The 26,969-nt window shown below is 38.6% G+C and overlaps 2 protein-coding genes across 2 annotated transcripts in view; one reads left to right on the forward strand and one right to left on the reverse strand.

The window, feature by feature from the left end:
- The first annotated feature begins 901 nt into the window (after positions 1-901).
- Positions 902-7,461, forward strand: RPL35 (ribosomal protein L35). The gene is made up of 4 exons (XM_053696214.1): positions 902-1,025; positions 3,311-3,447; positions 5,434-5,515; positions 7,278-7,461. Exons 1-4 carry the CDS (start codon positions 1,023-1,025, stop codon positions 7,425-7,427), a joined length of 372 nt encoding a protein of 123 aa, XP_053552189.1. The 5' UTR covers positions 902-1,022; the 3' UTR covers positions 7,428-7,461.
- A 14,183-nt stretch (positions 7,462-21,644) lies between these two features.
- WDR38 (WD repeat domain 38) overlaps positions 21,645-26,969 on the reverse strand; it is a 34,666-nt gene continuing 29,341 nt past the window's right edge. Inside the window, exons 5-9 of the mRNA XM_053696231.1 lie at positions 24,382-24,462; positions 24,081-24,203; positions 22,281-22,430; positions 21,936-21,983; positions 21,645-21,832 (exon numbers count right to left, since the gene is read on the reverse strand). Coding sequence (XP_053552206.1) covers positions 21,743-21,832; positions 21,936-21,983; positions 22,281-22,430; positions 24,081-24,203; positions 24,382-24,462 — 492 coding nt within the window. The 3' untranslated portion in view covers positions 21,645-21,742. The remainder of the gene's footprint in view (positions 21,833-21,935; positions 21,984-22,280; positions 22,431-24,080; positions 24,204-24,381; positions 24,463-26,969) is intronic.

The following is a 26,969-nucleotide window of genomic DNA, read 5'->3' on the forward strand; positions in this document are numbered from 1 at the left end:
GGTGCACTCAGGAGTGTGCACATTTCTGCAGCTCTATATGGCAGCAGTTTTGCAACAATTTTATACATTAGCAAGAGCACTAGAAGACAGCACTATTTCCTGTCATGTGCATGCAACCTATCTAGATATCTCTTCAACAAAGAATAGCGAGAACAAAACAAATTTGATAATAGAAATAAATTGAAAAGTTTTTTTTGTTTTTTTAAATTGGATTCTCTCTGAATCATGAAAGAACAAGTTGGGGTTTCATGTCCTTCTAAAGGGACACTGAACCCATTTTTTTCTTTCATGATTTAGATAGAGCATGCAATTTTAAGCAACTTTCTAATTTACTCCTATTTTGATTTTTTCTTCATTCTCTTGCTATCTTTATTTGAAAAGCAAGAATGTAAGTTTAGAAGCCGGCCTATTTTTGGTTCACAACCTGGGTTGTGCTTGCTGATTGATAGCTGAATGCACCCCACCAATAAACAAGTGCTGTCCAGGGCCTGAACCAAAAATTGACTGGCTCCTTAGCTTAGATGCCTTCTTTTTCAAATAAAGATAGCAAGAGAACGAAGAAAATGTGTTAATAGGAGTAAATTAGAAAGTTGCTTAAAATTGCATGATCTATCTGAATCATTAAAGGAAAAATGTGGGTTTAGTGTCCCTTTAATGATGAGACTTGTAGTATTGTGTTATGATGTGACATGATGATGAATGGCTGTAAGTTATGAGGAAGCATATTTATGTTTTATTACCATACATTATGTGCATCACAATGAGTAGTTATATTGTATACTGTTGTGACACGTTTTATATAACAGTATTATATGATCAAACATGTTATACAAATTCAATTATGTATGCAGCCTATCATTATGTCTCCCGGACTACACCATGATGAGGTTGTGTAGGGGAACACTGCCCCAGTTAGAGAGTGTCCATCTCCCCCCCGCACTCGCTACATTGGTACTGCCCGTGCCCCGGAAGAAGAGTTCTTTCGCTCCTCCCATCCCTTTCCCTGTCAGGCGGCTTACACCATGGTGAGTGTTTTCCGTGCTCTGTAAAATCCGTTTCCATCCTCGGTATCTGGCGGTGTAAAGTTGTGGCGCTATGTGCGGGCTTACAATGGGGTTTGTATGCGGCACACGGGGAGCACTGTATGGTTTGATTTGGGTCGTACCACTGGAATATTGTAGTTTTGAGGGTTGCTCCCCCCGCGGCCTACCCGGCAGGATGTATTATGCGACGGGGTTATGTAGTTACGTGTGTGTTGTATGTGACTTGCTTTGTGGCCAGACGTATATAAGGATTTGCAGCGTATTGGGTGCGTTGTTACACGTCCTCTATATGCAGTAATGTAGCTGCCTGTGGTTATCTTATGTGTGCCTGAAAGTTTCAACTATTTGTGTAAAGGATCGTTATATACTTTGTATTTATAAATTCTACACAGCGCCGGGCTGACCATTTGTCTATCAGCCACACTGTAATTTGTGAGTATTAATTAAACCACAAGTACTTTGTGTACACCAGCATAATTTAAAGGGACATTAAAGACAAAATTACATTTTTATGATTTTTCAAGTGTCCAATTTGAAACCACTTTTCAATTTATGGAACTTGATTTGTATTTTTGATATATTCTTTGTTTAAAAGCATACCTAGGTAGGCTCAGGAACAGCAATGCGCTGCTAGAAACTATTTGGTGGTTAGTGGCTATACACATGCCTCTTGTCATTGGCTCATTAGATGTGCTGAGTTAACTTCCTGTATTGCATTGCTGTACCTGAGCCTTGCTAGGTTTACTCTTCATCAAAGGTTACTTAGCAATTAGCATTTAAAATGCTCTGCCTGAATCTTAAAAATGTATTACTTTAATGGAACTTTAAGGACCACTTATTTGCATGTGAATTGCATGACCCAAGGATGAATAGTTTCATGGCAGATTCTAGCTCTTACATATGTGTGTGTTAAAGGGACAGTTTACTAAAAAAAATCTTCCCTTTAATTTGTTCCCAATGATCCACTTTACCTGCTGGAGTGTATTAAATTTCCAAGTATTTCCATTACCCTTATATTGACATTTTAAATAGTTTATTTAGCCTGTGGTATCCCCACCTATCCTTAAAGTTTTTGGCATCAATGCCAAGCTATGTTTACACAGCCAGTAGAAGAAATTACCCTCTCAGTGGGGTATAGACGAGATAAGGTAATAAAATGTTAATTTTCCATTGTTCTCTCCTAATATTGGTGGTTGGTTTATGGACAGATATAAGATAAAGAAGCAGGTATATGTACATAATGTGATAAAGTAATGAGATCTGATTATACCTACAAGCTCAACCCATTTTATTAGGTTGTGGCTTCAAAACACAAAATCGGCTAATTCATATACACAAGCCTTAAAGCAAATGTTATACATTTTAAACTCTGCAGCTGGTAAAAAAAATAATGGGAAACGCTTTAAGGGAAACTATTTTATAGTATACTGTCCCTTTAAGAGCATTAGATACGAGTATCAATGCTACCAAGGGTTGCCCGAGGATAAAGGGAAATGGGTTATGTATCTAATTAAATGAGATCATAGCTATTTCTATTGATTTCCTATTTAGGCTCTCTATACACGTTAAAGAGAGAGTTTACATTAATTTTTTTTTTTCTCCCTTAAAATTGATCCCATTCTGTGTTACTTGCTGGAGTGTACATTACAAATAACTCCTTTACCTTTTTATTTCTGCATTTGAAATAATGGATTTGCTAGTGGTATACCTACCTATACTTAAAGTTTCTATATTTAAGTATTGACTAATTAAACACAGCAGCAGAGATTGCTCCCACTGTGGGTTAGAGATAAGTAATACAATTATAATTTTCAGTTCTCTCACGTATCAGGCTTTGGTTTACAGATATCAAGTTAAACAAGTGTATGTACAGATATGATAAAATATATTTCCCTGCAATCTAAATCAAATTTAAAGGGTTGTGAGTTATAGAACAACCCCAGCTATTTCATTTACTACAATAAACTAAAATAAGTAATTTTCATACATTGTATACTCTGCAACTGATATAAGTAATTGGAAACACATTAAGGGGACCAAGTTAACTTACACTGTCCCTTTAAAGTTTTGGTTAGTGTGTGTTGGTTGCCAGTTATTAAGAACAAATATAATCTAATCTACAGTTTGATGTATATAGCGGCTCGTACACACGTATGGGGAATCCCTGTAAACGCCTCTCTACCTGACCATTCCCTTTCTGAAAGTGTCAGTCATGTCTGCAGTGTGCTTAGTTGCCACTTTCTGAACCTGTTTTGTTTCTTGTTTAGGCAAAAATCAAGGCCCGAGATCTGCGTGGTAAGAAAAAGGAAGAGTTGCTGAAGCAGCTGGATGACCTAAAGGTGGAACTTTCCCAGCTGCGTGTCGCTAAGGTGACAGGAGGAGCTGCTTCCAAGCTGTCCAAAATGTAAGTAAATCTCATGACCTTGATAGTACGGTATAAGGTTTTTAGATGCACTTTGAATTGAGTGTTTCTGTAGTTCTTCAGATGCTGAGCTAAGTGTTGGGATATTCAGCAAAATATGCTATCTGCACACTGAATTAAGATTTGCGTTATAAAGGTAATAATAACAAATCTGTTCGTATCGTCACTTCTCAGATTGTTAGTCAATGTTAATGCAATTCGTATGTATCACGTGTCCCTTGTCAGTCTTAACGGTAAGGTAAGCAGAATATTAATAGTATGAAGTACTGTGAATATAATACTGATGGCAAAGTATTATTACCTTATTCTGCTGATTCCGCTCTGCGAGCTGACAGCGAGACTTCTTGCAAGCAGGCGAGGAGACACTCCCCTGTCTCCTGAGAAAAGGAATCCAATGTAATACAAAGTTATTTGTACCAGCTGCAAAGATAAACAATCCGCAAAAAGTCATGCAGGTAAAAACCGACTTTATTGAAAGTCAAAACTTGAAGGGGTACATGCAAGCTCGGGAGAGAGCTAGGAAAAGATGATAACGTCCGACGCATTTCCTGCCCGTAGGCACTTAGTCAAGTTTTTGACTTTCAATAAAGTCGGTGCAGTGGCTTAGAAATAGGCAGAGATTTAGAGGTTTTTAATGTTATAAAGTATATTAACCTTTGGTTGTGCAAAGCTTTGGAATGGGTAGTAAAGGCAATATCTATCTTTTTAAACAATAATTTTAGTGTTGACTGTCTCTAACCATTCACTTAAGGGGACACTGAACTCAAATTTTTTCTTTCATGATTCAGATAGAGCATGACATTTTAAGCAACTTTCTAATTTACTCTTATTTTTCTTCATTCTCTTGGTATCTTTATTTGAAATGCAAGAATGTAAGTTTAGAACCTGGGTTGTTCTTGCTGATTGGTGGATAAATTCATCCACCAATAAAAAAAAATGCTGTCCATTGTTCTAAACCAAAAAAAAAACTTAGATGCCTTTTTTCAAATAAAGATAGCAAGAGAACGAAGAAAAAAATAGGAGTAAATTAAAAAGTTGCTTAAAATTGTATGCTCTATCTTAATCACAAAAGAAAAAAATTGGGTTCAGTGTCCCTTTAAGGCGCACAAAATTCTTGATAATGTAACTGTCAGACCAATAGTAAGCGGGATTGGGTCTTTATTAGAACATTTGTCACAGCGGCTAGATGAGATTACAGCCTATGGTGAGAAATCTCTCTAGCTATTTAAGATGCTACTTTGTTGTTAAGTGAGATGAATGTGTAGGCATGTGCAAAACGTTTGGAATTTGGCATTAGTGAAAGGAAGAGTTAAAATGTGCACTGCATTTAGCTCACTTTGGCACAGATGTTGGTGTTGCACATTTCCTCTAAATCTGATGTCAGAGACCACAGCTATGTTTGGCATTTGTTTAATAGCAATTAGCCAATTCCAATGTTTTGCACATGCCCACTATGTCTATTTAACCCCTTAATGCCATCCTAACAATGCAGGGCTTTAATGCTGAAGGATGGCATAGAACGTCCTATGTAAAGTGACCTGCAGCCCCTACCCCTTTTAAAGAATGCAGGATCGGACTGGGTCGTGCCTAGCAATCTAGGCCGTCCCCCATGATCCGATCCCGACCTTCAAATCACGTCATTGCATTGACTATCGTGTGATTTTATTTTTGCAGCAAGAGTTTACGTTGGAACTTTGTTCTGATGTTAAACACTTGTGCTGTGCTTGAAGGGGTTAAAAAGTCATAGTGCTTTCAATTTTATTGCATAAACTTCCACATTTTATACTGCTTCCAAAATGATAAAGCAAAACTTACATATAACTCATTGCCACAATCCTTGGGCATTTAAAACTGCATTATCAGCAGGGATTTACATAAGTTTTTGTGTACAGCTTGCCTGACCTATTTTCAAGACCTTTTGTATTTAATTTCTCTAACACAACTTTTTTTTTTTTTCCCTCCCCTCAGCCGTGTTGTTCGCAAATCTATTGCCAGAGTTCTGACTGTGATCAACCAGACCCAGAAAGAAAATCTGAGGAAGTTCTACAAAGTAAGTGAAACCTGAAACTTGCCAATATGGGTTTTCTTGCATGTTTTCTATATGAACACTAGTTATAATAAATTAATTCATGTGTAACTGTCCACCAATGGCATGCTGTTGTATACACCCGTGCTGGCTGACAGACACTATTTGTGTACAAACGTGCATTTGAGTTTCAAAATAAATGGCTTTAACTTGGCCTCATATTCATAAAAATATAATAAAATTAAGTGCTTCTTATGCAAATTGTTTGCTTATTGCTAGAGCAGGTAGGGTAAATGTGTTTAAAAAATGCTATTCTCCAAAGTGTTGGTAATATACATATGGCTACTTGAGGATAAGTTGATAGAGATAGATGTGTCTCTCTCTAAACCAAGTAAGATGCATTACTATTTTCTAGACAAACTTGCCAGATCATGCCTGCATGTAAAAGTGAGATTGTGTCCATTTAACATTTCCCTCCTGGGGATTTATATTACTGTATTTAAGCACAACAGTTACAGTATGTATACTGTTCATTTTGTTATCTTGCTGGTTGATAGAGGGAGCAAAATAGAATTATATGGTGACAGAAAAACTGGTAAATGTACCCATGCTTTATCTTTAGAGAAGGGTCTCCTCTCTGTAAATATTGAGGAGCCAGACATACTTTTAAGGATTTTATTTATAAAATGTTCCTTTTTAAAACAGAATTAAAACTTTCTACGTTGATATACAGGGTTCAAAGCACTGTCCACATGGTGAATCTATGATATGTGGTTATTTACAAGAGGAAGATAGTGGGTGCAGAGATTGTAGGTGATTTATGCCATTGGTACATCATAACTAATCTGAGATTGGCGAGGGGTCAGATGTGAAGGATATTATTTACCCTGCAATACTAACTAATAAGCATGTTGGTTTTTTTTTTTTTTTTTTTTTTTTTTTTTTAACTAATATGGCCCTTTTTTTGAATGGGTGCACAGTTTGTTTTTGGAAGCAGCAGGTACTGCTGTACAGCATCTATTTTTAATAGCTGAGGTATTGCATATAATTCAAACATTTCAAAGAGTAAGTGTACAGTGTAAGTGAAGCCTGTGTGCTGTAATCACTTCTGGTATTGGGTAAAGCTAACCATTAGCCAACATTCTTTCAAATACATCTTAGTATTTATATATTTTTAGTATTTCTTGTAAGGCTTAAAAGCCAATGAACTCATATTGCATACACAGTTGTAAAATGTTTCTTGCTGGTTTACATTTTAAATCAAAGTGCGTTTGCATTCTGTACAAAAAACGTTTTAAGCGCTGCTTCATTTGACATAATCTGTTTGCGAATAGCCCTCTGTTACTCTTAACACAGTTGCAAATGATGTGTGCATTAGTTCATACTTAATGTGCTATGACGTATCTTCATTAAATCAGTTCTTATCAGTTCTAACTAAGATTCCTAGGGGATTGAATCTAAAGCACGTCTTGACAAAGCCGGTAGGCAGCTGAACTCAAATTTCACACTATTTATTCTACATATCAACAAAACCCTTTCCTGACTCCTGAAAATGCATGTAGCTTGCTATAAAATCCAGCGACTTTCTTTGAAACCGTTATTTAAAGTATGCTAGCACTTTGACGCAAGTCAGTCACGGTTGCTGATGCTCTTTGCTTCAGTAACTAGGGCATTTCGGCTACAGATTAGGGTAAGTATTAATTTTTACACTTAATGGCAGTCAGATTGTTTTCGGCCATGTTGCCTACATGCAAAGTATTGTTACTAACTTGTATTGTCTGAACAGGGCAAGAAGTACAAGCCTTTGGATCTGAGGCCAAAGAAGACAAGGGCACTCAGGCGTCGGCTGAACAAGCACGAGGAGAGTCTGAGGACAAAGAAACAGCAGAGGAAAGATCGCTTGTACGCCATGCGCAAATTTGCTGTCAAAGCATAAATGTTATGTATTGAATAAAGAACTTTTGGGTTAATTTTGTTTCTGTTGATGGCTTAAGTCTGGATTCAAAGCAAACGTAGCCTATCTTTTTAGTAGGTGCTATTAGTGAGTGACTGTTAGCGGCATGGTCTCTAAAGAGTCATTTAAGGTACCTTATGTGCATTTCCGTTTTGAATAGAAGTATGCGTGATACTTCAGTTGGCAAAATACTTATAATAAAAGCTTTTTCATTGGTGTGTATAAATGTTATAAAAGCACCATGGCAGCTCATGGTACTGGTTCAGTGTTTGAGAATGCATGGGGCACACTCAGCCACAAAGTCAAAACTCTAACCCGAAGAATTTTTGCTAATAAAACTTTTTCAAAAGCTTCTATACAAAACTGAAATACACTTCTGTACCTTCTAATTTTGACTTGTCTCTAAACTTATCTAACTTAGCCTTACTTAAATATAATTTGAAAAGTAAATCTGTGTGGCTCTTGTGAGCTTCGGTAATATGGGGGGGTCTATAAAAACATAGTCAAAATGCCCATTTCAGACTTGTAATTAAAAATCCTTCAACTCCCTTAATCACATGCTACAAGTGTTTTTGAAAAAGGGACTCCAATCACAAATTAAAGCATTTTACTTTGAGTAGATAGCACTTGTTACGGAATTGACAGATTGTGTATTGACTTTACAAACACTTTTCATAGATTAAATGCTTTTAAATTCCTTAACCTAAATATTAACCCTACCCTTCTGTGGGGTAAATGAAGTTGTAAGTGTTAAATGCTGCTCTTTTAGTAGTTTCAGCGGTAACACAAGTGAATGTATGTTAACAAAATATATTCTAAAAACCACAATCTTTACCATACACATGCAGGTCCACTAGCTTATTATATACAGAATTTTGTTGAAGTGAACAATGAATCAACTTGGATGAAATCTGTGTTCCGTTTCATAGAAACGATTTTTAAAGCAAATTGAGAACTTGATACAAGATAATTTTAAGCTTTCCGATATTAGAAATACTAAATCTTCTGCTTTATTGATAACATTGTGTCACTGGGGCGCAATCTATGCATCAAACTATTAAGGAAGTAACCACTAAATTAAAAGGATCTGTTAGATTGTCAGTTTGCAATAGTTTTTAACCCCTGCAAAGTTCCCACTCAGGTGTGACACAATTGCAGCTCCTGCTAAGCACACATCCAGTACTGTTTGTCAGCTACAAGTATTTCAGTTCTAATTGGCTCACTAGCCATGTCGTTTTCGGGAACTGTTGTAGCTCCTGAGAGCTTTAAACCCTCCCTAAACGCATACACATTGAAAAGTGACACTGATGGAAAAATTATACTCTAGCAAATTTAAATGACCAGTAAATGTGGCAGGATTGCATAATCAACAAATGCGTAATAGAAAGACGATGCAGTAGAACTTGGTCTGCATTTCATACAAGTATCATGTGACTGCAATCAGTCAATCACAAACCATATGTATATACTGAATTCTTGCGCAAGGTTAGTAAGAGCCGGTACTTCAAACTACATATAAAAAAAACACATCTTGATAATGGAAGTAAATTAGATAAAAAAAAATCTGAATCGTGAAAGTTTAATTTTTGTTAGTGTCCCTTTTTTTTAACCTTTTAACGCCGTTACAGAGTTCTAGTCTGTCGTAATAGCACTGGGCTTTAGTGCCGTTGGGACAGAATAGAACGTCCTAATGGTTTCTAACTCCTTTGCCCTCAGTGTTGGATCCGGTTGGGGGATGTGCCTAGCACCTCAGGCACTCCCCCAGGATCCAGTCAGCATGCAAGGGCTTTAACTATAGTCTCCTGCAACACTAGCAGCCAATGAGTGGGATCACTGGCTGTTACAAGTGCATCTGCTTTCTCTCTTCCCTCACTGCGATCTAAGGGAGGGAGAGGAAGGCAGATTAGCGTGCCTTTGTGCTGCAAAAAGACAAAAAAAACATATATTTTTTCTTAAGACATGGAGAGACCAACGTCATTACAATTACTAGTGGGATATTCACTCCTGGCCAGCATGAGGATTTGGGTGTAGTTGTGTCCACGCCTGCTGGTCAGGAGTGTATATCCCACTAGTTGGAATGGCGTTGTGGACTCCATGTCCGAAAATAAATTTATCAGGTAAGCATAAACTTAGTTTTTTTTTGCTGCTGATCAGAGCTGCTACTGTGATCAGCCTGTTAGGGCTTTGATCAGTGCTGATCAAAAGTATTGGGGTTTATTTGTGTTGGTTACAATTATATATTTTTAGGCTGCTGATTACTGAGCTGCTACTGTGAATCAGCCTGTTAGGACTTTGGTCAGTGGCCTAGAGTTTTTGTGGGGATCTTTAGTTAATGTTAACCCCTTTTCTGCTGTTCCCAATCACCCCCCCCCCCCCCCCAGTGCTTATATAAAACAAAAAATAGGGAATATGGGGGTGGTTTAGTGGGATTTTAGGGGAGGTGAAGTGGTAATTGGTAGAAAAAAAAATCCCTTATGGCACGCTATTAAGCTTATGCCATTTTAGCCTAAGATTCAGGGACGGAAACCATCTCTGCTCTGTCTGATAGCGCAACCCTTACAGCATCAGATATAGAGTCCCTGAGTGATGCATCTATGGTGCTCCCTGCCCTCCACCTAAAAGCAGGCTGTTGCACAAATGACCAAAAGACTACCCTCAAATTTAACTGCCCCAGAACTGCCAGGATTTACAGAGACTCCTAGCATCACAACTGATCCAGTATGTGAACCAATAATTTATCGCTACCTGATTCTGACGGATACCATGTTTGAGCATATAGTTGCTCTAACAAATGTATAGGCCAGCCAGTATCTGTCAGAAAATCCACAATCTCAGTATGTCAGAAAGTACCTGGCACCCCACTGACATATCTGAGATTAAAAAGTTTTGGGCCCTTACATTAGTAATGGGGATTGTGAAGAAACCCAGCATACGTTCATACTGGAGCCAGAACACCATCCTGGCTACCCCTCTTTTTCCAGGGATTATGAAGAGGCATAGCTATGAACAGTTGCTGCAGTTTCTCCATTTTAATAATGACCCATGCATGACAGGTTATTTAAAATAAGGCCCCAGATATACCACCTGTCCCAAAAATTTAAAGAAGTTTACATCCCTGGCCAGGACATTTGCATAGATGAGTCCCTCATGAAATTTAAGGGGAAAATTGCTTTTCAAGCAATATATACCATCCAAGAGGTCCCGCTATGGGGTGAAATTTTATAAACTCTGTGAATGCAGTACTGGGTATACCTGGGCATTTTGCATCTACCAGGGTAAAGATAGCCACTTGGATTTACCTGGCTGCCCAGATTTAGTTGGCACAAGTGGGAAAATTGTGTGGGATCTCCTACTAACCCTGCTAAACAAAGGGTACCATTTGTGGCTTGATAATTTTTATACCAATACAGAGCTATTAAAATTATTTTATTTTGAAACTGTGGCCTAATGAGAAAAAATCTCAAAAGGTATGGAAATAAAAGTAGGGGCACAACATCAAATTTACACTATAATGAGCTACTGGCTCTTCGGTACAACTGATAAAAAAAATGTGTACATGCTCTCCACAATGCACGATGAAGCTACAGTGTCTGTGAAGGGAAGATCTGTAAAAATCCTAAAGCCAAAGTGCATTGTGGAGTACAACAAAAACATGAGGGGTTAGATTTAGTTGACCGGTGCCTGCAGCCATATCTAATTCTAAGAAAAACAAGGACTTGGTACAAAAAAAGTAGCTTTTGATATTCAGATCGCAGTGTATAATGTGTATGTGCTCTGCAGAAAGGCAGGCGCAGGGAAACCATATATATATTTTTGTTAAATTTAACATATGATATTTTGTTTAACCAGACCCCTAATCCTCCCATATTTCATTCTGAAAATGTCCAGCAACTCTCCGGCAGGCATTTTCCCTCTAGGATCCCCCCTGTCTGCAAGTCTGCTATAAAAAAAAAGGAGTGAGGAAGGATTCTAGTTACCATTGCCCTGACTACCCCCTCTACCTGGCCTTTGTATCACTAATTGCTTTCGAATATATCACACAGTTAAACTTTTAACTTGGAAGCTATATGTTCCTAATTTATTTTATTATTCTGTATTCCTAACTTCATAAATCCCCTGAACTTGTCCTGCCCTTTTATATGTTAAGCCCATCCACTCTAAGGCCATAATTTTAACAAAACAACTAAAATACTCCTTTTAGAATATCCTGAGTTATCTACTTTTGCAAATGGTATGTCATGAGGGGGGTAATTTTCATTCCTGGGCTGCCATACTGTCTTAAGGGCAACATAGGTTATGACCACTAAATTTGACCAGGTGTTGTGACTAAGTGGCTACAAAAAAAAGGATTAAACATGGTCATTTTTGAATACCCTGGGTTGTCTACATTTGCAAATGGTATGCCATGTTGGGGTAATTTTCATTCCTGGGCTGCCATACTGTCTTAAAGGCAACATAGGTCCAGAAAAATCAATGTACCAAATTTCCATGCAAATTGGCAGACCCTATATTGAGCCCTATAACTTCCTGAAACCCCCATAAAAGCTGTGCATAGGGGGTTTTGTTGTACTCATGGGACATCGCTGAACACAAATATGGGTGTATTATAGCAGTAAAACATAAGGATGATATAAACAGCAAAAAGGCAGTGTTTTTGTAATAAACTAAAATATGAACGCTACATTTGGCCAGATGTTGTAAGTGGTTACAAGAAAAGACTAAACATAGTCCTTTCCTTTTTGAATACCCTAGGTTGTCTACTTGGTATGCCATGATGGGGTAATTTTCATTTCTGGGCTGCTTTAATGTCTCAGAGGACATAGGCCCAGAAAATTAATGTGCCACATTTCCATGTAAATGGGAAGACCCCATATATGGCCCTGTAACTTCTGTAAACACCATTAAACCTGTACATGGGGGCTACTGTTGCACTCGTAGGACATTGCCAAACACAAATATGTGTGTTTTATACCGGAAAAACATACACGGATGATGACAGAAGCAGCCAAAGTGCAGTTTTTGTGTAAAAATGCATAAAAAATAAATAAATGTCCACTACATTTGACCATGTGTAGTGTTTAAGGGGCTTCACAGAATGACATGACATGGCCCTTTTGGAATACCCTGGGGTGTCTACTTTTGCAAATGATATGCCATGATAGGGTAATTTTCATTACTGGACTGCTATAATGTATGAAATGCGACTTAAGCCCAGAAAATGAATGTGCCAAATTTCTATGTAAAGGGGTAGGCCCTATGTTGGGCCTTGTAAATTCCAGAAATCTCAGAAAACATGTACATCGGGGGGTATCGTTATACTTGTGGGACATAACAGAACACAAGTATGGGTGTTTTATTGCAGTAATATATATACAGTGTATATATATATATATATATATATATATCAGGATGATTATATTCACAATAAAATTGTTTGGCAAACATAGCATTTCTTAATTTCTCACACTTAGAATTTTTTCATATAAAATTATAGTTTAGAAATAAATATTTGATGCTAAAAGAAAGCCATATCTGTCCTCTAAAAAACAATATATAATTAGTGTGGGGTAAATTATGCTTGAACAGCCATATAGCTGAAATTCTAGGTTTTGTTTACGTTCAGAACTTGGACAATTGCCTATGTCATGAAAGGGTTAAAGCCACATTCTAATGCACAATTTAAATGATTACTAAACATTTTCTTAAAATTGTAAACAAGCATTCATGATTCATTCAAATTGTTTATTTTTTTTTAACCCCCTTATAGTCTACCCGATGTACTGAATTATACATTTAGTATGCAAATAGTGTAGGAAATCAGTCATTTGTGTACTTTTTATTATAGGGTTTTGTATTGTCGTTAAAAGCTTTATTGATGTATTGGGATAAGCTTCTTTCTTTATGTTTTTAAGTTTTTTATCTTGGCATACATATAGTATATTACAGCAGAGTATAACAGTACTGTATCCAACACTTAGTTTGTTTCACCTTAAGAAATAAAAAAAATAATTAGATCTCACTGTTAAAATTGCAAAAAAGGAACATAAGAAAATAATTTCAATAAACTGCATTTCAGTCAGACTGTAAACCTTCCAAAGAACTCTGAAGGTAATTCCTGATTTAAAAAATAATTATCTATAGAATGTATAGAATCTTGAGATAAAGGAAGAAACCACTCATGGATCTCACTGAATAAACCTTAGTTTTATAACACGGATATTGACTTTAGAATTGGCTAGCATTATGTGAAACTTGTTGAATAACACAACTTGCATAATATGGTTAGTTGCTTTATAATAAGTGGGTATATTTCACTTGACAAATTGAAAATGATTAATATTTAAAAATTAAAAGAATTCCTTTAACCTTCTAACCACTTTTGGGTTCCCTGCAAATCATACATATTCAGACTATTAGAATGCAAGTATGTACACATGATGCTATAGAGTTTCTAATGTGGTCAGGAATGCAACAAAATATAGTACTGTTGTGGGTAAAGTCAGATATTGGGTAAATCCTAGGATTACCCGGGTAAAATGGGCATTACCCAAGCGGCTGTGGGTAAAGCCTGGTGTATGTTCATAAAGTCACACTGTAATCTCACCATCTTCACTATCTTTTTTGCATTTATCTGGGGGGGTTCAAAGCCCCCCATTGTAAACCTCATTCCCCAAGCATCTCTTGGGGTGGATGCCAGAGGAGGATTGGTGGGGCACCTTCTTTCAACCTCCAGGCGGAGGCAAAAGCAATAGTGTAGATGGGGGAATTACAGTACATCGGGCTTTACCCACAGCCGCTTGGGTAATGTCCGGTTTACCCGGGTAATCCTAGGACTACCTGGATTTCTTAAGTTACCGTAACAGAAATATCACAAAACCTTAAACTGATCATATATAACCCTGATAAATGTAAATTACTTCCTGTGTTATCAAAACTAAGACTCCCTTAATATTCTAATAATAATCTGTGTGGTTTCAGTTTGTGTCGTCATAAACACAGAATCAGTAACATTAAGCTGAAATAAGCCACTAGTTTGCAAGTTTTTTGTTCAGCACCTGGGTAGCACTTGCTGATTTGTGGCTAAATGTAGCAAACCAATCAGCAAGCTCTACCAAGGTGCTGAACTAAAAATGGGCCGGCTCCTAACCTTTTATTACTGCTTTTTCAAATCAAGATAACATGAGAACAAAGAAAAATTGTTAATAGGAGTAAATTAGAAAGTTGCTTAAAATTGCATGATCTATCTGAATCATGAAAGAAAAAATGTGGGGTTAGTATCCCTTTAACCCCTTTGTTTCACATCTACACTTTTAGTAAAAAAACAGAATTTATGCTTACCTGATAAATTACTTTCTCCAACGGTGTGTCCGGTCCATGGCGTCATCCTTACTTGTGGGATATCTCTTCCCCAACAGGAAATGGCAAAGAGTCCCAGCAAAGCTGGCCATATAGTCCCTCCTAGGCTCCGCCCACCCCAGTCATTCGACCGACGGACAGGAGGAAAAATATAGGAGAAACCATATGGTACCGTGGTGACTGTAGTTAGAGAAAATAATTCATCAGACCTGATTAAAAAACCAGGGCGGGCCGTGGACCGGACACACCGTTGGAGAAAGTAATTTATCAGGTAAGCATAAATTCTGTTTTCTCCAACATTGGGGTGTCCGGTCCACGGCGTCATCCTTACTTGTGGGAACCAATACCAAAGCTTTAGGACACGGATGAAGGGAGGGAGCAAATCAGGTTACCTAAACAGAAGGCACCCCGGCTTGCAAAACCTTTCTCCCAAAAATAGCCTCCGAAGAAGCAAAAGTATCAAATTTGTAAAATTTGGCAAAAGTGTGCAGTGAAGACCAAGTCACTGCCTTACATATCTGGTCAACAGAAGCCTCGTTCTTGAAGGCCCATGTGGAAGCCACAGCCCTAGTGGAGTGAGCTGTGATTCTTTCAGGAGGCTGCCGTCCGGCAGTCTCATAAGCCGATCGGATGATGCTTTTAAGCCAAAAGGAAAGAGAGGTAGAAGTCGCTTTTTGACCTCTCCTTTTACCAGAATAAACAACAAACAAAGAAGATGTTTGTCTGAAATCTTTTGTAGCCTCTAAATAGAATTTTAGAGCACAGACTACGTCCAAATTGTGTAACAAACGTTCCTTCTTTGAAACTGGATTCGGACACAAAGAAGGTACAACTATCTCCTGGTTAATATTTTTGTTAGAAACAACCTTTGGAAGAAAACCAGGCTTATCTGCATGGAACACCAGATAGGGCGGAGAACACTGCAGAGCAGATAACTCAGAAACTCTTCTAGCAGAAGAAATAGCAACCAAAAACAAAACTTTCCAAGATAGTAACTTAATATCTATGGAATGTAAAGGTTCAAACGGAACCCCTTGAAGAACTGAAAGAACTAGATTTAGACTCCAGGGAGGAGTCAAAGGTCTGTAAACAGGCTTGATCCTAACCAGAGCCTGAACAAATGCTTGAACATCTGGCACAGCTGCCAGTCTTTTGTGTAGTAAGACAGATAAAGCAGAGATCTGTCCCTTTAGAGAACTTGCAGATAATCCTTTCTCCAAACCTTCTTGTAGAAAGGAGAGAATCCTAGGAATTTTTATCTTATTCCATGGGAATCCTTTGGATTCACACCAACAGATATATCTTTTCCATATCTTATGGTAAATCTTTCTAGTTACCGGTTTTCTGGCCTGAACCAGAGTATCTATCACGGAATCTGAAAACCCACGCTTCGATAGAATCAAGCGTTCAATCTCCAAGCCGTCAGCTGGAGGGAAACCAGATTTGGATGTTCGAATGGACCCTGAACAAGAAGGTCCTGTCTCAAAGGTAGCTTCCATGGTGGAACCGATGACATATTCACCAGGTCTGCATACCAAGTCCTGCGTGGCCACGCAGGAGCTATCAAGATCACCGAGGCCCTCTCCTGATTGATCCTGGCTACCAGCCTGGGAATGAGAGGAAACGGTGGAAATACATAAGCTAGGTTGAAGGTCCAAGGGGCTACTAGTGCATCTACTAGAGTCGCCTTGGGATCCCTGGGTCTGGACCCGTAGCAAGGAACCTTGAAGTTCTGACGAGACGCCATCAGATCCATGTCTGGAATGCCCCATAATTGAGTTATTTGGGCAAAGATCTCCGGGTGGAGTTCCCACTCCCCCGGATGGAATGTCTGACGACTCAGATAATCCGCCTCCCAGTTTTCCACACCTGGGATGTGGATCGCAGACAGGTGGCAGGAGTGATCCTCTGCCCATTGAATTATTTTGGTCACTTCTTTCATCGCCAGGGAACTCCTTGTTCCCCCCTGATGATTGATATACGCAACGGTCGTCATTTTGTCTGATTGGAATCTTATGAATCTGGCCTTTGCTAGTTGAGGCCAAGTCCTGAGAGCATTGAATATCGCTCTCAGTTCCAGAATGTTTATCGGGAGAAGAGACTCTTCCCGAGACCATAGACCCTGAGCTTTCAGGGATTCCCAGACCGCGCCCCAGCCCACTAGACTGGCGTCGGTCGTGACAATGACCCACTCTGGTCTGCGGAAGCTCATTCCCTGGGATAGATTGTCCAGGGTCAGCCACCAACGGAGTGAATCTCTGGTCTTCTGATCTACTTGAATCATTGGAGACAAGTCTGTATAGTCCCCATTCCACTGTTTGAGCATGCACAGTTGTAATGGTCTTAGATGAATTCGTGCAAAAGGAACTATGTCCATTGCTGCAACCATCAACCCTACTACTTCCATGCACTGCGCTATGGAAGGACGAGGAACAGAATGAAGAACTTGACAAGTGCTTAGAAGTTTTGACTTTCTGACCTCTGTCAGAAAAATCCTCATTTCTAAGGAATCTATTATTGTTCCCAAGAAGGGAACTCTTGTCGACGGAGACAGAGAACTTTTTTCTATGTTCACCTTCCATCCGTGTGATCTGAGAAAGGCCAGAACGATGTCTGTATGAGCCTTTGCTTTTGACAGGGACGACGCTTGTATTAGAATGTCGTCCAAGTAAGGTACTACTGCAATGCCCCTCGGTCTTAGAACCGCTAGAAGGGACCCTAGTACCTTTGTGAAAATCCTTGGAGCAGTGGCTAACCCGAATGGGAGGGCCACAAACTGGTAATGCTTGTCCAGAAAGGCGAACCTTAGGAACTGATGATGTTCTTTGTGGATAGGAATATGTAGGTACGCATCCTTTAGATCCACGGTAGTCATAAATTGACTTTCCTGGATAGTGGGTAGAATCGTTCGAATGGTTTCCATCTTGAACGATGGTACCCTGAGAAATTTGTTTAGGATCTTCAAATCCAAAATTGGTCTGAAAGTTCCCTCTTTTTTGGGAACTACGAACAGATTGGAATAAAATCCCATTCCTTGTTCCTTTATTGGAACTGGGTGTATCACTCCCATCTTTAACAGGTCTTCTACACAATGTAAGAACGCCTGTCTCTTTATTTGGTTTGAGGATAAGTGAGACATGTGGAACCTTCCCCTTGGGGGTAGTTCCCTGAATTCCAGGAGATAACCCTGAGAAACTATTTCTAGCGCCCAGGGATCCTGAACATCTCTTGCCCAAGCCTGAGCAAAGAGAGAGAGTCTGCCCCCCACTAGATCCGGTCCCGGATCGGGGGCTACTCCTTCATGCTGTTTTGTTAGCAGCGGCAGGCTTCTTGGCCTGCTTACCCTTGTTCCAGCCTTGCATCGGTTTCCAGGCTGGTTTGGGTTGTGAGGCATTACCCTCTTGCTTAGAGGATGCAGAATTAGAGGCCGGTCCGTTCCTGAAATTGCGAAAGGAACGAAAATTAGACTTATTCTTGGCCTTGAAAGGCCTATCTTGTGGAAGGGCGTGGCCCTTTCCCCCAGTGATGTCTGAAATAATCTCTTTCAATTCTGGTCCAAATAGAGTTTTACCTTTGAAAGGGATGTTAAGCAATTTTGTCTTGGATGACACATCCGCTGACCAAGACTTTAGCCAAAGCGCTCTGCGCGCCACGATAGCAAACCCTGAATTTTTCGCTGCTAATCTAGCTAATTGCAAAGCGGCATCTAAAATAAAAGAGTTAGCCAACTTAAGTGCGTGAACTCTGTCCATAACCTCCTCATATGGAGTCTCTCTACTAAGCGAGTTTTCTAGTTCCTCGAACCAGAACCACGCTGCTGTAGTGACAGGAACAATGCACAAAATGGGTTGTAGAAGGTAACCTTGCTGTACAAAAATCTTTTTAAGCAAACCCTCCAATTTTTTATCCATAGGATCTTTGAAAGCACAACTATCCTCGATAGGAATAGTAGTGCGTTTGTTTAGAGTAGAAACTGCCCCCTCGACCTTAGGGACTGTCTGCCATAAGTCCTTTCTGGGGTCGACCATAGGAAATAATTTCTTAAATATAGGGGGGGGACAAAAGGTATGCCGGGCTTTTCCCACTCCTTATTCACTATGTCCGCCACCCGCTTGGGTATAGGAAAAGCGTCGGGGTGCACCGGAACCTCTAGGAACTTGTCCATCTTGCATAATTTCTCTGGAATGACCAAGTTGTCACAATCATCCAGAGTAGATAACACCTCCTTAAGCAGTGCGCGGAGATGTTCTAATTTAAATTTAAATGTCACAACATCAGATTCAGCTTATTGAGAAATTTTTCCTGAATCTGAAATTTCCCCATCTGACAAAACCTCCCTCATGGCCCCTTCAGATTGGTGTGAGGTTATGACAGAACAATTATCATCAGCGCCCTCCTGCTCTTCAGTGTTTAAAACAGAGCAATCGCGCTTTCTCTGATAAGTAGGCATTTTGGATAAAATATTTGCTATGGAGTTATCCATTACAGCCGTTAATTGTTGCATGGTAATAAGCATTGGCGCGCTAGATGTACTAGGGGCCTCCTGTGTGGGCAAAACTGGTGTAGACACAGTAGGAGATGATGTAGTATCATGTTTACTCCCCTCATCTGAGGAATCATCTTGGGCAATTTCATTATCTGTGGCAGTACTGTCCTTACTTTGTTTGGATGCTATGGCACAATTATCACACAAATTTAAATGGGGAGACACATTGGCTTTCATACATATAGAACATAGCTTATCCGAAGGCACAGACATGTTAAACAGGCTTAAACTTGTCAATAAAGCACAAAAAACGTTTTAAAACAAAACCGTTACTGTCTCTTTAAATTTTAAACAGAAAACACTTTATTACTGAATATGTGAAAAAGTATGAAGGAATTGTCCAAAATTTCACCACAGTGTCTTAAAGCATTAAGAGTATTGCACACCAAATTTCAGAGCTTTAACCCTTAAAATAACGGAACCGGAGCCGTTTACAAATTTAACCCCTATACAGTCCCAGCTATAGCCTTTGCTGAGACCTAACCAAGCCCAGAGGGGAATACGATACCAAGTGACGCCTTCTAGAAACTTTTCCAGCAACTTTCAGATCCTCACACATGCATCTGCATGCCCTGCTCTCAAAAAACAACTGCGCAGTAATGGCGCGAAAATGAGGCTCAGCCTACAACTAGGAAGGCCCCCTGACTGGAAAAGGTGTCTAACATAGTGCCTGCCGTTTAATAAACGTTCCCCAAGTTTATAAATGTGAATTGTCAGCATAAATATGAATAAAATGCCCAAATAAAGCAATCGATTTAGCCCATAAAAATGTCTACCAGTTTTATAGCCCATATTAAGCCCTTTATTCTGTTTGTTTGACTAAGAAAATGGCTTACCGGTCCCCATGAGGGGAAATGACAGCCTTCCAGCATTACACAGTCTTGTTAGAAATATGGCTAGTCATACCTTAAGCAGAAAAGTCTGCTAACTGCTTCCCCCAACTGAAGTTACTTCATCTCAACAGTCCTATCTGGAAACAGCAATCGATTTTAGTTACTGTCTGCTAAAATCATCTTCCTCTCACAAACAGAAATCTTCATCCTTTTCTGTTTCAGAGTAAATAGTACATACCAGCACTATTTTAAAATAACAAACACTTGATAGAAGAATAAAAAACTACATTTAAACACCAAAAAACTCTTAACCATCTCCGTGGAGATGTTGCCTGTGCAACGGCAAAGAGAATGACTGGGGTGGGCGGAGCCTAGGAGGGACTATATGGCCAGCTTTGCTGGGACTCTTTGCCATTTCCTGTTGGGGAAGAGATATCCCACAAGTAAGGATGACGCAGTGGACCGGACACACCAATGTTGGAGAAATGTAATCACGTGAAGGTTAACAAAAATTGAAAATTAAAAATGTGATGGATTCTTATACCATGGTGTGTGCTTACTTAAAGGTACAGTAAAGAAAAAAATATAACTTTCATGATTCAAACAGAGCATGTCATTCATTTTCTCAATTTACTTATATTATCAAATGTGCTTTGTTCTATTGGTATCTGTTGTTAAAAACATACCTAGGTAGGCTACGGAGTAGAAATGCGTTACTGGGAGCTAGCTTCACATATTTGGCTCACTAGATGTGTTCAGCTAATTCCTTGGGCCCACCTAGGTTTACTCTCGAGTCCTCATCAACGAATACCAAGAGAATTAAGCAAATTAGATACTATACATACATTTTAACGTTGTTTAAAATTGCTATCTCTATCTAAATCATGAATGTTTTATTTTTTTAATTTTACTGTGTCTTTAAGACCTGCCACTTACTGGCATTTTAGCCTTGGCAGTGAATTTGGCAAAGACATAATTAAATGGCTCCTGTCTGGGTACCATCTTAAAGACACACATACACATGATGCATCAGCAATTTAGTACTATGTTGCAACAGATCTCTCTATATAAAAGAAATATAAAAACTTAACACTGGCTTTTTTTTTTTTTTTAGCACAATTTACAAGGTAAACCAGGGACAGTTATAGCCTTGTGGAGTTTATATTCCTGGTCTCCTTTTCTGTGGCAATTAGGGACAGATTAACTGAGCTTGTGCTCTGAGCTGACCAATCACTGTGAAGAATGTTGCAGGGCCAAGTAAATTTCCCCATACATAAATATAACGTGACCACTCCAGTCTCTCTGCGGAGAGTGGAGCAAACATAATTTTCAGAGGTATTTTATAGCAAAAGTATGTATATTCCAATGCTGCTTTATAAACTATATATGAAGGAATCCGTTTTCAGTTTAATGTCCGTTTAACATTGTTTTTTGGTGATTACATTCTGTGACCATCGGGCTGTTTTAGCTGTCTGATTGTGCTGTTTCCTGGGTCCTCATTCCTCAGTGATACAGTCGGGCCCTAAGCTGATCTACACTGTCCAAGTAATAATTAATTCTGTTCAGTGTGGCAAAGTATGTCCCACGGCGCCACTCAGCAGCAACGTGTTGTCAGGTGAAAATGTACACGCATGAACTTCATCCAGCATGCCCTGCAATACAGAGATTAGTGAGGCTCAATGCATATAACAGTGACAAGTACCTTTATATTGGCATAATAATGTATGTCATCAATTAAAATGACACAAAAGTTACCTTTAATACTTTAATACACTTTCCATTTTCACATTCCCAAAGACGTACCTGAAAAATATATAGATGAGATATAGATAATACAACAAAACTACATAAAGGGACAGTTTTTTCTGTTCCATCTAAGTATTTTGAAATATTACAGCAATTTGGTTTTCTTTGAAAAATGTATATAGCAATGCTTTTTAGTGGGATTTTCCACTATCAGCCAGTGAGCAATAAATATCCAAGTATCTGAAGTATATAGATTTAATGAGGCTATTTCTTCAGATATTGAATGTATGGCAATGTGTAGGGGATTCGCGTTCTTGATTACAAGAGTTTGGGTTTATGTTATTGCAATATTACCGTTTTGTCATTGCCAGAGGATGCCAGGAGAATTCCGTCTCGGGAGAACGTCACACTTCTCACCCACCCCGAATGGTCATTTAACAAAAAAATCAGTGACCCTTTGTGTGGGTTCCAGATGCGAATAGTCTTGTCCCATGAACCGGAGGCCTAAGTGACACAGACACATTAAGAATAAATTAATGCAACACTTGTAGTCATTGTTTATTCGTTGGAACAAATATTTATTCCTGTGCTAAATAGGCCCACACTTACTGAGGCTTCCTTATTTCCACCAATAGGATGTTCTTCTTAGTAGCCAGTTAGGAAGCAAGCAGTTCATACTGCAGGATTAGTTTAGCTAATAGCTTGTCAACCAAGTAAATAAATAAATAAATATAAATATTTAAAAAAATACTATAAGGGACATGAAACACACAGCTTTCCAATTTACTTCTGTTATCTAATTTGCTTTGATCTTTTGGGATCCTTTGTTGAAAACAATACCCAGATAGACTTAGGCGGTAGAAGCTAGTTGTTGATTGGTGGCTGCACTTATATGTCTCTTGTCATTGGCTTACTGATGTGTTCAGCTAGCTCCCAGTAGTGAATTTCTGCTCCTTCAATAAAGGGTACCAAGAGAATAAAGCAAAATTGATAATATAAGTAAATTGGATAGTTGTTTAAAATTGTATGTTCTTTCTGAATCATGAAAGAAAAAAATTGTTTTTCATGTCCATTTAAAGGGACACTGTAACCAAAAAATTTCTTTCGTGATTCAGATTGAGCATGAAATTTGAAGCAACTTTCTAATTTACTCCTATTATCAAATTTTCTTCATTCTCTTGGTATCTTTATTTGAAATGCAAGAATGTAAGTTTAGATGCCGGCCCATTTTTGTGAACAACCTGGGTTGTCCTTGCTGATTGGTGGATAAATTCATCCACCAATAAAAAAGTGCTGTCCAGAGTACTGAAACCAAAAAAAAGCTTAGATGCCTTCTTTTTCAAATAATGATAGCAAGAGAACGAAGAAAAATTGATAATAGGAGTAAATTAGACAGTTGCTTAAAATTGCATGCTCTTTATGAATTACAAAAGAAAATTTTTGGGTACAGTGTCCCTTTAAAGAGACTGTAATATGTGTTAAATTATGTTTATTTAAACAGGCAGTACAATTTCATTATTTATTTTCCCCATGCTCCTGTAATTTATTTTATTTGTGCGTTTTCCAGTCCTGAGAATTGGAAGTGCAGACTTCAAAAGCCTAACCCTGCTACGTGTCTGTCCCTAACTGTCCTCAGCAGAGATGATAAACGAAATGACAATCAATAGTCTTGTCTACTCTAATAAGAAGGAAGCCATGATTAACTTCTCCTAATGAGGCAAGTGGATGAGGTAGACTGGCTATAGAAAAACAATTTGCGGAAACAGTGTTGTTAATGTATTCTGAACATTTCACACTTGACTAGTATGCTAATTTAGTGCTAAACTACAGAGAAGGCTTGCGATTTGATGTTTTTTTTTATGTCTTCTTAAACGCTATCAAACATTTTTCAGTACTTTGTCTGTTTAGCTAGAAATTAAAAATATAGTCTGGAAGGAAGTACACTCTGCTCTAGAAACAGAAAAATGATGACTAAGTCATTTTGTCACGTAGCCCTATTTTGGATGATACTATTGTGCCTTTTTGTCAAGCAAGTCAGGGTGTCAGGGTTTTTATTGGATTTTCAGAAGCCCTCACTGCACTTGACTCTATCCTCACCTGATATTACACATCCGTTATAAGAATATGACAGCGCAATACAAAACGGTCCCTTACCAACATCCCAGATATCGAGAAGCAAACACAGCTGACGTTGCCCTTGTGTCCTTGCAGAACTATATCTGACCCATCACCATGCGTACGCCACACTCGCACTGTATAATCCCAGGAGCCGGTGGCCTACAGATCCGAATACAAGAAATTTAGCAATATGATATTTATATGGTGAACATATATATATATATAGTGTATATTTGGAGCACTTTATGGTGGCAGTTTTGCAAGAATGTTGTCCATTTGCAAGAGCACTAGATGGTAGCACTATTTCTTGTCATGTAGTTCTGGAGTATGTACTTACTATAGATGATCCCTTCGAGGAAAAAGCGCTGCACTGGACGGCATCCTGATGCCCACGGAAAACCTTAACTTTTTGTCCAAGCTGTTGGAAATAAAGCTAAACTTAGTACACAGGAAGAAAACATTCTGCTATAACCATATCCTAAGGGGAGTATTGTTATTTCAGTGTTCCAGTTTTTTAGTAGCGCGAATACGTGTTTATTTGGTGGGTTTTCTCCTAATACCAAATCTCATGACTTTTAATCTGAACCCCCAAAAACTGAACTTTCCTCTACTGCTTCCAGAACAGTGGTCATTTACTCCCTTGTAAAGTTATTGTTCGTATTAGATTTGGTGATCTTGTTGCGTCATTCACTAAAGACTTAGGAATGGTAAATCAAATTTTTTCTTTCATGATTCAGATATAGAGCATTCAGTTTTAAACAACTTCTATTATCATTTTTTTCTTTCTCTTGCTATCTTTATTTGAAAAGCAAGAATGTAAGCTTAGGAGCTGGCCCATTTTTGGTTCAGCACCTTGGTGGCGCTTGCTTATTGGTGGCTAAATGCAAGCGCTATCTAGGGTACTGAACCAAAAATGGTCCGGCTCCTTAGCTTAGATTACTGCTTCTTCAAATAAAGACCAAGATTACAATTTGTGCGCTTAACTGGGTGCGTAAATAATGCAAAAAAAATAGCGGTATCGCACTCTCCATAGCGCTGTCATTACAAGTTATTTCAAAACCTTCTTTTGTTGTGCGATATGGTGCGATAAGCTCCATACCGCACAAAACCCAAGGTCTGACTTGACGTTTTCCCCCATAGACATCAATGGAGAGAAAGTGTTAGAAAAAAACTAAAAAACTAACACCTGTAATCGCGGAATGGCGATCGCTGTATCAATCACATTGATGTCTATGGGGAAAATAAAGTTACGTTAAAACCTAACATAAACCCTAGTCTAAATACCCCTAACCCGCCGCCACCCGACACAAAAAAGTTATTAACCCCTAAACTGCCGACCCCCACAGCACAACTACTATTATTAACCCCTAACCCGCTATCGCCGACACTAAAAAGTTATTAACCCCTAAACCGCTGACTCCCCACATCGCAACTACAATAAACCTATTAACCCCTAAACCGCCGGCCCCCCACATCACAACTACTAAAATTAAACTAATTACCCCTAAACTGCCGGCCCCCCACATCGCAACACACTAAATTAAACTATTAACCTCTAAACCTAACACCCCTAACTTTAAATTAAACTTACAATAAAACTACCTTTAAATAAAAAAAAACTTACCTGTAAAATAAAATAAAGATTAAACTATAAATTAACCTTACATTACTATTTTTAAAAAATAAGCTAAAAATAAAAAAACCTAAGTTACAAAAGTAAAAAATTCTAATACTATAAAAAAAAATAAAAAAAATAACATTACAAAAAAAAAACACACTAAAATTACAAAAAATAAAAAAAATCTAAGATTACAAAACGAAATGATCCAATATAATAAAAATTAAACCTAGTCTAATAGCCCTATAAAAACAAAAAAGCCCCCCAAAATAAAAACACCCCCTAATCTAACAATATACTACCAATAGCCCTTAAAAGGGCCTTTTGTAGGGCTTTGCCCTAAGTTAAACAGCTCTTTTAAATAATAAACTTACAAAGTCCCCCCTAACAGTAAAACCCCCCACCCAACCAACCCCCCCAAAATAAAAAACCTAAGTCTAATAAAAATATAAGCTACCCATTGCCCCATAAAGGGGCATTTGTATGGGCATTGCCCTTAAAAGGGCAATCAGCTCTTTTGCATCCATTAAAATAAAAAAATCCAGGGGCGGAGCCTACCCGAGCTCAGAGATGGACGCCTGATCTCTGAGCTCCTTGCTGCAATAGATAAAAATCAGTGTTAAAAATATACTAGGGGTCTCAACCCCTGACTGAAAGTCAGATGGACAGAGGCTGAATATAGGGGCTATCGCAGAAGACATAAGCCGCAGCTTCTACATAGGCGCAAGACTCTTAAACTGAACTGAACAGAAGCGCGCCAAACAGACTCCGGTCTGTTACTCGGAACTACGCATATCTCTGATAGAAAGTAAAACAGCCTTCAGGACAGCCACAACGATCGTTCAATAGCAGGCAACATTGCAAGCATCAGAGACATAGAGAACAGCTATGGGTAGGATCAACTCAATCTGACAACCTGTCTACTTTAGCAGAGAAAAACGGTAGGCCGCAACATCACACATGTACTACGGGGAGACCCTTTATACAGCATAAAAGGAAATGAAGGATTGAGGACCTACAATAGAGAATCCGGCCCTAAAAATATATAAAAAATAACGGCTAGAAAATCTTAATGCATCTTACATAAATACTCAAGGGGAACAAGTTCTATCACTAATATGCATCAGTAACTATATAAATATAAATCACTGGTTCCCTCACTGACAAAACGAAAGTCTTATAAGAAGCAGTATAAAATAATGATTTAGGAGGACACCTTTACACAGCAAAGTCAAAGGACCCTGATCTGTAAACACCAAGTATCTTTTACCCTAATCTGTAGGGGACAGATTGAAGAGGGCCATATA

The sequence above is a fragment of the Bombina bombina genome, chromosome 12 (assembly GCF_027579735.1).
Source record: "Bombina bombina isolate aBomBom1 chromosome 12, aBomBom1.pri, whole genome shotgun sequence".
Taxonomy (NCBI): domain Eukaryota; kingdom Metazoa; phylum Chordata; class Amphibia; order Anura; family Bombinatoridae; genus Bombina; species Bombina bombina.

What these genes read in the sequence shown, in the direction of transcription:
- RPL35 (XM_053696214.1), top strand. An exon ending in GCTTCCAAGCTGTCCAAAAT is followed by an intron (nt 3,448 to 5,433) that starts GTAAGTAAATCT and finishes CCCTCCCCTCAG; the next exon opens with CCGTGTTGTTCGCAAATCTA. An exon ending in ATCTGAGGAAGTTCTACAAA is followed by an intron (nt 5,516 to 7,277) that starts GTAAGTGAAACC and finishes TTGTCTGAACAG; the next exon opens with GGCAAGAAGTACAAGCCTTT.